The sequence below is a fragment of the Sander vitreus genome, chromosome 20, assembly GCF_031162955.1.
Source record: "Sander vitreus isolate 19-12246 chromosome 20, sanVit1, whole genome shotgun sequence".
NCBI lineage: Eukaryota > Metazoa > Chordata > Actinopteri > Perciformes > Percidae > Sander > Sander vitreus.
The window spans coordinates 18,435,569-18,448,874 of record NC_135874.1 but is presented as its reverse complement, the minus strand read 5'-3'; the positions used below and the strand labels follow the sequence as shown (position 1 = coordinate 18,448,874).

At 40.7% G+C, this 13,306-nt stretch overlaps 1 protein-coding gene across 6 annotated transcripts in view; it reads left to right on the top strand.

Moving 5' to 3' along the window:
• Nucleotides 1–4,424: 4,424 nt before the first annotated feature.
• Nucleotides 4,425–13,306, top strand: part of zdhhc14 (zDHHC palmitoyltransferase 14) — a 55,041-nt gene continuing 46,159 nt past the window's right edge. For 3 of the 6 annotated variants that reach the window (XM_078277427.1, XM_078277428.1, XM_078277431.1), the window contains exons 1-2: nucleotides 4,426–4,949; nucleotides 5,593–5,887. In XM_078277427.1, the coding sequence (XP_078133553.1) occupies nucleotides 5,646–5,887 (242 nt within the window). In that variant the 5' untranslated portion in view covers nucleotides 4,426–4,949; nucleotides 5,593–5,645. Of the gene's footprint in view, nucleotides 4,950–5,592; nucleotides 5,888–13,306 lie in introns of all 6 variants that reach the window. The other 3 variants (XM_078277430.1, XM_078277432.1, XM_078277426.1) reach the window with 2 other exon arrangements.

Here is a 13,306-nt window from a genome sequence, read left to right as displayed (position 1 = left end):
TTGAAAACATCCACAGCTTTCCAACATATTAAGTGAAACATGTGCCACTTGATAGCTTCACATGCCCGACAGCGGCAGCCAATCATGCTCTCAGCCAGTTTGCAGATGCATGACACTAACAGGGACAATTTACAGCACTGTACTGTACATGACCACGTCCTGAGAAATGCTATATCGTCAGCCAACTCTGTGTATGAAGTAATGTTGTTTGTATGTATGTGTGATAATGTTTATGTTCCAATCTGATAAGCTTATTATGCCTGACTGCTAAATCCTACTTTCCTACAACAAATGCATTGGCAGAACATAAAAGTACAATGAGAACAATTGTTTGATTCTGAACAATTAAGTCCTCTCAGTCACATTACATGAAATGCAGCCAGACTTATTTTCGGTGGAAGTGGATAATTGTTCAGCTGTGGGAGTGAATGAGACACACCGCTCGGGTGACTTCAGAACTTAGATGAGGAGGTGTGTGTGCATGTGAGCGTGTGTGCTTGCGCATGTGTAGGTGTTAAGAGGACAGATGACAAAGAAACTGTAGGCTGATGATGCAATCATCTGTACTGGCTGAAAAGAAAATCATCAGAGAACTGTACTTGGCACGAGAGGTGAGCACAAGCCGTGCGGCGACATCACTGCATGTCTGTTTTCAGTAGAAACAGGGTTTATATGACTAATCGTGCCCCCATTTATTAAATGATTTATTGTCAATGATAATGTTTGTTTTGTCAGTCTTCAGGCATTTTATTATTCCTAAATCATGTTGATTCATGCGATAATTGTGCTTCCTGTTCCTGCTGTGTTCCAGGGAACATTACTGAAGAGCATTTTTTTGCAGGTGAGAACAAGTTAATAAAGTGGCATCATAACCTTTGTATATCCAACTTTACTCATGTGCAAGTATGAAATAATACTACAATAAAGTAACTTCATGTTGTTGTTTTTTCTGGGGGACAGCTAGAGATGCCCGTAGCCACATACTATTTCACTGTCCTGACTCATACTTTAATCTTAAACATCACCCATCTTTCATGTTTATGGGGACCCCCTTGGATCAGGGGCAGTTCCACACTAAGAATAAATAAAAAACCCTAACACAAGTAATATTAATTTACCTTATTTGCAGTTTGAGATGCCCTGTCAACTGTTTTACAGACACAGTTATAATGGTAGTCCACGGGGATAATCCTTTTTGGGCAGCAAGGGATTTTTGTTGCAGTACCGCAGTTGGCCACTGAGACAACCATCTTTAAAAGCGGGTCCTAAGTATATAATTTCATTTTTTAAAATGGCTCTATAATTTCCTAAAACAGCTGGGCACTGTAGTTTTTAGCAAACGTTACTCAAACGGGCATAACTAGGGGGGCGGCCTCATGGCTTGGGGTGCTGATCATTGACCACGGTGTCCCCAGTTTGCATCCAGCCGGGGACCTTTTGTCATTCCCCATATTGCTCTCACCTCAATTCCAGTCAACTCTCTTGTGTCAGCTATCTATTAAAGGCATAAAATGCACAAAATAACAATAATAACAATAATATTTTTAGGAAAAAAGGAGTAAACAGTATATTTGTTAGTGATTATTTTCTGCCGCAGAATTGGTGTGCTCATGGCCGTAAATCTCATCTAACAGTTGGGGGGGACAATAAACTTAAAATTTCTGAAGAGCAATTTTTGAAGGGGACACAAATAATACAGCCACAATTATACTTGCAGAGGATATGTGAACACAGAGGAAAGCCTTAATACTATCATTAGTGTAGCATGGAGACTGTACCATTATCCTTATTTTCAGTGTTTCTCTTGATTCAATGAAAAAGCTGACTAAATTGACCAAAATATTCTTCTTTAAAACCATTTATTTATTTTTAAGTTTAGAATCAAGCCACAAAATACCTTAAAACATAATGACTTATTTTGAAAAAGTGTCCCCATATAAAAGAAATACAATGCTTTTGTACACTTGTTGAATTAGCTGATCATAATGTAAATTAGTGAGCCACTGGTAAAGCTCATCTGCTAACCCTGCTTTAATCTGCTTCATAAGTTCACCACGCGGTCATATTATAATTATAAAATGATCTTGCGTCCTCCACATAAATATTAGGTTTCATCTGGGACAGAGGATATAACTGCAGCAAACCTACTGATCTGCCACATCATACTGAGCAAAACACAACCATAGATCTTCAATATTAACCCCAATATCAGTTCACACACATAATGCCGTGTTAACGTTAGTTGTAGTGGGTGCATTTCTAACCAACAAGCTATTAAACAAGCTAGGTGATGTTACATTTTATTACACTAACTAATAGCGAACTTTTTAGTCATGACTAATTTATTAATTACTCTGCATCATTTCTATTTGAGAAAAGAACAACTTCATCTGATGTTAATGTGAATAAATTCACAATTTAAATCTGGGATTTACGCCTATGGGTGTGCTAGTGATGTACTCTACCAGGAAAGTGTATTGGAATTGACTTAAAATAAATGACAGTGCCCACATTCATGGTAATAAAAGAACATTTTACCTGGTGCAATGTTGTGGCTTAATGATGTGTTTTTAATCACTGAATGTGCGTTATCAGGCTTTGCCTACACAGCCAATACTTGTTAGTAGAATAATTTCATTGTTAGTTTTGGTCTTTTAATGGAATTTGTTCACAACAACAAAAAAAATAGAATATTACAAGTCTTACCCTTTAATCCCTGTTTTAGCAGCAAGCTGTCATCCTAAATACGAAAATGTAAGCTTACAAAGCAGCTAGCATTATGTTTGCCTATGTCAAATAATGATTATCAAAAAAATAAAACGCATTAATGAAAAGCTTCCTTAACTTGCAGGAGTGCACTCATGCATGACGGTTGTGCAGGCCCATCATCAGAGGGGGGGTTCAGACAAAGATTCTCTATAACTAAAGATAGCGCATTTTAAGCCACGCCAATGGTATGAAACCAAGGGGGTAAGCTTCGCTTCTGAACGCGTACCTCCTATGGCGTCATTTTGATGCTACCAAACGATCACCCGACGTTAGCATTCCATGGACTGCCATTCATTTTGACGTCACTTTGACAGCAAATAACTTTACATCTGAAGCGCTTAAAGACTTTTGTCCATTGTTTATTTCTAAAGAAACACGACAATGTATAAAAGGCTCCATTACCTTGTACCTCACGTTATGGCTCCGTAGTAGACGTTTTTGTAAAAATAGGCTAACGATTGTGTCATAACCACGCAACTTACTGTCGCATAGTAGAGGAATTACCCGTATAGTACAGGAGAAGCTCGCAGGCAGTTTGGACTTTCATTAGCTGTTTAAGTTTAATTACTAATGTTAACTAGCATTTTAGTTAGCAATAATTAGCCTGTGTTCATGTTATCTCCTTACATATACCTACGCTCTCCGTCTCTGCAAGATTGGGAATGATTGAGATTTCTCTTGGCACAGCTACCAGAAGACTTACAACTTTTAGACAGGTTGCTCACGTCACATCTACGTCGTCTCTCTCAGTTGGAGGCTGCGCAGTAACGCTCAGCGCTCACCGGAAAAGTTCTTCTAATATCCTTCACTGAGCGCTGAGCAACGGGATCTGTTGGTCCAGTTTATATACTGTCTATGTATGAAACGGTACACACTTCCTGACTCCTAAGTGGGCGTGGCCTTGTTTGTAAGTGGCAAACATCGTGTGGATAGATGAAAAGTTATATTTGCATCATTTATTTATATTTTTTTGCTAACATTTGATACTTACAAAGCTAAAAGCCATATTTAGCATGACGAAAATCTGTTATCCGTGGCATTTGTGAATGTTAGTTGATGTTTGCTTAGCTGTGTCTCCAGTAAGTTCATGAACTCCTGATTTTTCCATCTGAAAAATTACATTTTAGTGTGAGAATATTTGGGAGATATGTGGCTTGTGAAAAATGGATCCAATATTTACATTTGTGACTATGGGGATTGGTCATAATTTGTGTTCATGTTCACTTTGAAATGAATAGCCTACACTCAGGACCTGCAGGTAGTCTCCTAGAGGCGTGACAGTGGCGAAACCCACATAACACAGATAGGCCTACAGGAAAATTACTCTGGGTTTGGGCGTCTTGGTTCTTAACCGTCTGGCACACATGACCCCTGCTCAAGGCCCAGGGGGTGGGCATGCAAAGGTCTATGGTGCAGGACTGGGTTGGGTGAGGGGCCCAACTTGAAAAAGTTCCATGTCCATAATTCCTGACAGCAGGCCTGCATTGGTGCTCTGACTACAGTAAACCCCAGTGTAACCCCTGGACACGCCCCTGCTAGTAGGGACCCCCTAACGGACGACCGAAGGTCCCTGGACCACGATTTGGGAATCCCTTTTACAGCCCGTCCTCCCTTTGCACCTCCTCAGTAGTGACTTCAGCCTTGCTTGGAGGGGGAGGAGCAGGTTGGGAGGCGCTGCTCTGCTCCCATGTTGATGTTTGTTGTTTGCGAGGGTGGCAGCACTGTGTGGAGAAGGACACAATGTGAACGGAGGTTTGTCGACTGGCCTACCTCCACGCTTCTTGGGGAATGCTGCAACTTTTTGTCCGAAAATGCGGCTGAATGGTGAAGATTTCTGGTGATTATTCGCCGTGTTGCTGTGAGACACTTGGACATATGGCTATAAGGTGCTTGGTTGGCGTTGTGCGCAAAGACTCGTAGTGTCTCTTTGAGCGACCGCCGCCAGTCAGGATGCTGAAGCTCGTCTAGGAACACCCCGTCGTGCGGTCTTTCTCTGGATTCCCCTTTTTTAACGAAGTTCTTCATCGGCGACGAGGTGCCAATTTTAAACTCGTTTTTTTTTACCCGTAAACTTCTAAAAATGGTGTTCTTTGCTTTGTCCTCGGCTCGTCACAAACCTGGATAACGAAAGGAGTAGCTACGTGACAACACCCCAGCACGACGACCAGCACTTTCCTTCGGTAAGGCAGCTCTTCATATGTCGCTTCAGCAGGCAGAGCAGAAAAACACAGCCGGGGCTGTCTGTAATGTTATGTGGCTGACAGCCGAAGTGCACACCCAAAGCTTCATTTGAGCTCCTCTTGAGTGCGAAAGTTAGAATACAACAGTCAAGTCAAAGCGTGTAGTTATGTGAGTGGCCAGCGAGCTAGCCTTTAATTGCAAAGTTGGCCAACGTGCTAACATTAACTTACCAGTTATTTCATCAACTTGCTAGCCGTGTTAGCCTTAGCCGCATTTTAGATTGAGTTGCTATAAAATGCTAACGAGGTTGCTTGCTAACAAAGGCGCTATTAACGTTAATATAAGGTATGTGTTTGCTGCCAGTGAAGTTATTTGCCAAGTTTAGCTAACGACAGATTAGCTAAACTTGCTGTACTGACTTTATGTGTGGCTTTACCGAATTCACTGGAGGCTAGATGTGTCTTCTAAAAGCTAGCTACATAACGTTATATGTAGTGTAGGTGGTAGCTAGATATTATTAATATATGGAAGTGTGCCTTGTACCTTTTTAACAGACGTTCTTTCCACCCACATTAACCCAGGCATTTGTCTGAAAAGTTGTGATCCTAGTCTGTAAACTCAACTTGTTTATTCTCTCCACAGAGGCACATCTGCCCCGGGATTTATTAAACTGTGGAGATTTGAATCAGCAATTGATGCATCTCGGGGTATCTGAGTCCATGAGAGAGTGTGAGTACAGCCAAATAAGCACTCGCAGCTCCACACCAATGGAGACCCCTTACAAGAAAAGGACCCCAAAGATGAGGAAGTGGGAGTCCTTCCCAGGTCGGAATAAATTTTACTGCAATGGGAGAATAATGATGGCCAAGCAGACAGGGGTTTTCTACCTCACCCTTGTCCTCATTCTCGTGACTTGTGGACTTTTCTTCACCTTTGAGTAAGTATGTTCGTATGGTCTTTTTGTGCTTTCATCTGCTATTTACATGTCCACACTGACATTGTGGATTAGGGATTTTATTTCATGGGCTCAGCTGTCAGAGAAAAAGTTTAGATGTAGGTCAGTTATGTCACTGGCATCACTCTGGAGTGGGTGTATTTCCTATGATCTCCTCAGGGCTCAGGAGATGTCAGAACAAACTGGTTGCGGATTAAGCAGACTTCTCTTTTTTAAGAAGTAAGATATAAAATAAGAAAATTGAAAGTATCTTTTAATAAAAGCAGTGTGTTTGCCAAGGGCTGCTGCTAATGTAAACTACTCTGTGGTGTGGATTTCCTCTTTTAATTTGCTTATGGTTTATACTTGCCCTTGCATGATGTATGCCTCTTTAAAAAAAGGGGCAGGCAGCCTTCTGTTCCATATTTACCATTGTTTTTGCACGCTAGCCTTGCAGTTGGAGAGTACCCTCCAACTCGAGGGCTCGTCTTTAAACCACCGTTGGCAAACATTAATTTAACCGATGTCCTTGAGCAAGCTGTGGAATTCTGACCAGTTGTAGGGTTGCTGTTCTGTAGCTCATCCAGATGGCCAGGAATGGGATTTTATGTATATTGTGCAGTAATTTGACCTTTTATAGTGACAACATGGTAACTTAGTAGAGGTTTACCTTACACTTTTAGTTTCTCATCGGTTTCAAATCAGTCACCCATGACTTATAGAGTAGACTTCATCGTGTCAGTCCGCCTATGTGTGCCTCTTGTACTACCTTAATCACAGCTCCAATATCCCCAAAGGAGCCCTCTGTCTTTCGCCCACTCGTAGAATAACCTGTAATCAACAGACACTGTGATTCTCCACACTGTCTCATCCAGCCCTTCATCTTCACCTCTTCCCGGATGTCCTAGATTGGCCCACTGGGACCGAAGTGCACGATACAGCATGTAGACTACAGACCTGAGCACTGGAGTTTGTACCACGAGAGAGAGTGCATTGTTTCTATCCTCATTAGGGTAATCACTCCTTCATCTATCATTTTAAAAGCCCCATCTATACTAGATAAGAATCCTGCTCCATCATGAGATTTGTTGCTCAATCGGACAGTCTTTATCAGGCTAAAGTGCTTCAGAGCCAGAGAATGCTTAATAGGCACATAGGTGCTGTGGTTTATTTGCTGCTGTTCAGTATCTGGACTGTAAAGATAGCCCATTCTTAATGATCTAGGAGTAAATCAAAAGACAGTGATTAGTTGATGAATTAGAGATGGCCCGATACCATTTTTTGATACCGATTCTGATACCTGAACTTGTGTATCGGCCGATACCGAGTACCGATCCGATACCAGTGTGTGTATTTTATTATGTTTTAACAACTGTATACTACTATCCCTGTATGGATGTGATATGATTTCTATCTTTGTTGTCGGTCTGGCTCAGGTTAAACTTTGTGAAACATGAACAAACGCAAACAATGAATGCCACAGAACTTTCTTTTATTATCCAGTTTGACAGTCAGTTATAACGGAAAAAGAACATAAATAAACTACTTTAACGTAGATTTTCTTTATGGCTTTATTACGTGGTATCGGATCGCTGCATTAACTCCAGTACTTCCCGATACCGATACCAGCATTTTAGGCAGTATCGGAGCTCATCTCTATGATGAATGCATGATTAGTATGCACACAAGCACTATTATAACAAAACTGTTACTTTATGATGTTTGTGTGTAAAACATTGTGTCCTCATATCATTTAGAACATTTTGAAAGGACTTGCTATAATATCCTTTTATTTTCTCGAGATATATTAGATATTGCTAACACAATTAATTGATTCATTAATCAATTCATCGACAGAAAATTAATCACAATAAGTTTAACAATTGACTAATTGTTTTACTTATTTATTAAACAAAAACAAGAAACAGTCTTCGGTTTTAGCTTCTCCAATGTGAGAATTTGCTGCTGTTCTCTGTATTTATACAGGTGGCGAATATCTTTTGGACTGTTGGTCTGATAAAACAAGACATTTAAAGATGTCACTTGGGGATCTTGTATACATGTCCTATTCCAAACCACTGTCAGTTTTCTTTTTTGTATGCCCTGTGTGTGAAGTCATTTACAGACGCAATGCTACACGTCTATCAGCAGTGACCTCTGGACCACTTCATCTTTCAATACATTGTCACCTCAGCAGAGATACAGACATAACCCATGACCAAAGGGCAGACTGCTAGAAAGAGGGCATTGCAGGCCAGAACTTCCAACCCTTTTTACTATGAAACAGTGGATACAAAATATTTAAATGTGAGGGAAACGTACTGCAGTGTCCATTATGGATATTCCGCAGCACCCACATGGAGGATGCCAGATGCTTCCTGATGATACCTCTTCCCCCTCAGATAGCTTAATTTCCCACAATGACCAGTCATTGAAACTGGGCCCAGTTTACTGACCTCTGTTTGTTGTGACTACAGGGGACATTTTCAGGAACACCATGCAACCACAAAGCCACTTTTCAGCTTAGCACTGTCCTCCCTGTTCAACTGTAGCTGCCCCCAGGCTGACAGAGTCCTACTGGCTTTCCTCTCGCTCACTGTCTCCCCCCATTTTACTACCATCAGCTGAAAGGAGACGTTTATCGGACAGGGCGATAGTCAGCAGACCTGCACATTGGCTTCTGTTGTCATTAACTGTAATGCTTTTCGATTAGATGTGTTTTTCTAAATCCACTCGCCAGTTGCCAGCATAGTGGCGAACAGCTCCTCATTCAGTTTTGTAAGGGCCTCTTCTGCCTTTTGAATTGCCTCTGTATCTTATTATGATATTTCACATTAGGCTGTGTTATGATGACACCTGGTCCGTATCTGTTTAAAGATGAAGTTCTGGTTTGTCCAGAAGGAGTCAACAGATGGCGAGTGTTTAAGGATGGAGCCATGCACAGAACATTTACCAGAGATCTTTCTACATCTCCATATTTCCTTTTGCTTGTTTTTTTTTGTTGTCTGTCTGAGGGGTGCTCGGCCATGCACAATAAACTCTTGTTAGCGACCGGCAGACTTTGGTCGGTTTATTATTCTGATGCTGGCTCCCCCCAGACGTCCATGTGTGCTGCTGTTGCACATGTTGCCTTCTCTCCCTTATATCTTGTAAAAGTTCACTCAGGCAGATGTTTGAAGTGGTGTTCTGTTATGCTGTTTTGCTTGCTGTGAAAATGGATCTTAAGAATCACAGTTTTGGGCAGAGAGAAGGCTTAACACTTTGTATTTAGTTGTATTTGAGGTGGACAAAAACATAAGATGTAATGCACTAGTCATCAGTATTGGGCTGTGACACTGGTGAAGCAGTGAATAGTAGCTACATGTGTGTTGATTATGAAGGACCTTTGTGAGGAAATGTGAGGATTTGCTTATTTTCTTTGTCACATCTAATCATCATCATAATCTAATTTTCATACATTTGTCGCCTGCAGCTCACTGGTAAAAATGGAATCTTAATCATTGCAATCAATGCAACATTTTGATACTTAAAGGTCCAATGTGTAGGAATTTCTCCCATCTAGCGTTGAAGTCATATATCACAATCAACTCTCTCTCGCCACGCAGTTCAAAGTACGTATTACAGCTACGGTAGCCTTCACGCTTCAAAAAGCTCTTTTCAATATCCTTTTCAATATCCTTTTTCTTTTTCTGGGTGAAGAAGAAGACTCCTGTTCCTGAAATTTGGATTTTGAATACGTGTGGTCCTCCATGTTTCCTTCTTCAAACTTGCCGGGGCCGGGAAGCGACGATACCCATTAGCAGCATTAGCAGCACCTGTGAGTTTATCATGTGACAGCGAAAGGCGGAGCTGTATGTCCCATACTGGCTAACGTATTTCAAGATGGCGCATGAATATGGAGCGTCTACCCCAGTTCATGCGAATGCAAATGTAACATTTCAAGCCAAAAGGAATACTTGGAATTGATGGTGGTAGTCAATATTCATGAAAAAGGACAAGTTTGTGAACGGGAAACACAGATTTTGATAATGAACAACTAAACACGTTACACACTGGACCTTTAAAGTGATGACATTGCACATACAGTACATTTCACTCGTAACTGAGTAGAAATGCTCATATTCTCCAATTAAAAAACCACTGAAACCGGAGTCTCTTGTGAGGAGGAGATCAGGGCAGCACATTGACTTAATATAGGCATACTGTATGTAGGCTACAGCCCGTTCCAGTGATAGAAGAATGGATGTTGTCCTGCATGTTTAGTCACATCTAATTTATGTCCTTCAGTAAATCTGCCTCGGGGTGTGGGCTGCCTGACAGGCATTCAGAGGAAAATTATTTGTGTGCACAGAGTACAACAAGAATGTTCAGTCACATTTACCTACCAAAATAAAACTTTCTGCTCTAAAACAATTGGACATAATGTTTACTCTACACGTCAAGTTTTTTTTAAACGATCACCTTTTTTTCCCTGCTTGCCGGTAGTTTTTAAATACTACTGCAGTTTATTGCAAAATAACAAAAGGACGGCAGTAGCATCAAAAGTTTTGAAAAGCCTCTGAAGTCATCCATTTTTGGCCAGAATAATTACAGCGATACTGATTTGTGGGAAGGTGTCTCAGCTGCTTTTTTGGCTGTTGGAGAGATTGATTTGCAGAAAACCTAGTTTGACTCAGAAAATTGTGACCGACTTTGGCAGGTGGTTTGCTACAATGATCCTGTCATAAGTGCCATCAGATGGATTTTGCTTATAAAGAAGACAGATGGGTTCCTACTTGCAAACTTGCATTAACTTAACACGGAAATGTCTTAAGAAAGCTTGATGAATAATCCAGTTGAAACAGTGTATCAGGTGTTTTGATTATTATGTAGTTTTACAAGTCAAGCCCCCTTTCATGATGGGATGTATTGGGCAGAGCCATAGAGATAGTAAGAGTTTCGACACTCTTTGATCTTGCTAGCAGGGTGGTCACTTGGTTCATGTAAGCCTGTATAGTTCCAAATACACGCAGCACTGTCATGTTCTACTATGGTACTGACAGCAGCAATTGCTATATTGAATGGTAAATATAAATAAAAACACATACCCATGTACTTGTTTGATTGTTATTGCATATTTGTAAATGTCAGTTTTATATTTGGAGTGGTAGGGTGACAACTGAAAGCTATGTATAGATACGTTTTGGAGGGAAAGCTCCCCCCGTGCCAGTTCACGTTAAATGACATCACATAGTACGCGAGGGTCACCAGGGGACCCGAAGCTCAAAGCCAGGCCAATCCAATGCAAAAACGTCAAAAATAAACTAAGTCCTGGGGACCCGAAGGACAACACAAGGGTTAACCTTAACCTTACTACATCTTTTTTTTAAATCAAAGATGATTCAAGATGTTGTCTTTTTGCACATGTATTTTCCTTGATTTTGCTTGTAATTCCGATTCACTTACCCGTGGTCAGAGAGCGATTGAGAAAGCAGAGTAGCAACAGTCCATTCAGCATTTAGTGTCCAGCCCACTTCTTCTGATGAGGCAGGAGTTGACCACACAACCATGATCATTTTAAGACTAAGCCGTACACAAAGTATCACATATATTAAAGAATAACAACTCATTACACTTGGATGAATACATGAAATGTATTTTTTTTTTATTAAACAATGAGTGACACAACAAGAACAAGTAAAGAAAAAGAAAGGAATACAGTGGGGAAAGGAGACAATTAAAAAAACAAAAGCAATACAAATAACATTTACCGCTGGCACCACTGGTTATAAAACCCTTCAGCAAATGCAGATTCTACTGCCTAACATCCGCACTCTGCAAAGGAGGATGCAGCATGTAAAGCTGGAGCCAGGAGTTTTGGGGGTTAGTGTTTGAGCTGCTGAGTGTTTAATAAAACAAATCCTCTCCACATATATCAGGCTGAGGTTTGTGGAACAAAAAACAAGTGGGAAATAGCATGAATAAGAGCAACAAAGTAGAGCCAGGGGGTATCAATAAATAAAACAAAGTTAGTCATGAGTGGAAAAAGAACAACAATGTGTGAACAGGTGTGCTGTCTATCCTACTTGAAAAACAAGAACAAAGTGATGGAACAGGGGGGAATAGTATAAGTGATTAATTAACAAAAATAATCCTCCACATATATCAGGCTGAGGTTAAGGATTCAAGCAAAGTGCACAGATTAAAACAGAAATACTGACACTGTCAAATATAAACGTGATGACAAGCAAAGTGCATCAGGGCTGAGAGGAAGGTAAACAATCGTGATAAGGGGTACCTTGGCAGCAAGAGTCAGACTAAGAAGGCAATTTCAACACAGCAGACTTCCTCACCGAAGGTCATAACATCTAGTCCACTGCCAAACACCTTACTGGTTGCCATGGATGTATTTGGCCTCTCCATCCCCGGCACACCGTCTGCAGCCTCCAGTCGCCTCTTATTTCAGCAGCCAGCAGCCACCACCAGCAGCCGTCGCCAGCACCAGCTAGGGCTGCTCGAATATGGAAAGAAATATGATCATAATTATTTCGGTCAATATTGAAATCACAATAATTTAACACGATTACACGTTGACTTCTGGAAAGATGTTGCCATTATTGAACTTAAACAGTGGAAAACGTTAAATAAATCAAGAGTAACTGTGAAATTTGCCTTAATACTTTTGCATATTTAAACTTATGTCATTGTCATGTAACTTACTGATATTTTTTGTGTGGAATAATTTTATTCATACATGTAATCCAACAGCCCTTTCGAGGGTATAATTAAACAAACGCAACCTTATTTCTAGACACACAGTACTCAGCTGACTAGCTAACACCGTCAGGTTCAGCAGATAAAACCTAAATAAAATCTGTCCTTAATCAACCTTAATGATCCTAGTAATCCAACATCAATAACTAACTAAATAAAAGTTGTCACAGATTCACTGAACTTCGTAATTGTTGGTGTAGCGATACCTTCACAGCTGGCGAAGTCAAGCTAACAAACGAGCTAACAAACTAGCAGGTAAATCGGTCGGCTACCAAGTTAAAAATATATATAATTATGCTGTGCACACGTACAAATAAATATCAGTATATGCATCATAAAGGGCCTCTGATAAAATATAGACCGTTGACAATTCAAAAGAGGTAGCTATTTAATCAACTTACCTCAGAAGTTACTCGACGGCCAGCAATGAAAATGAATGATGTCCGACGCCGTGAATGGATTGTTTGGAACCATGCGAGACTGCATACACCGGAAGTAGGCGGCAAAAAGCGTACAACGGAATCCAGTGGGAGTGTCGCCACTCTGTCTTTCTCTATCGCTCTGGTATTGGGTAGTTAAGTTCTTGCTCTCTGGTCACATCCATTTTGCACCTGCCTAATCCCAATCTGCATTTGTACTAGTCATGATTTTGGATCGTCAGGATAGAGA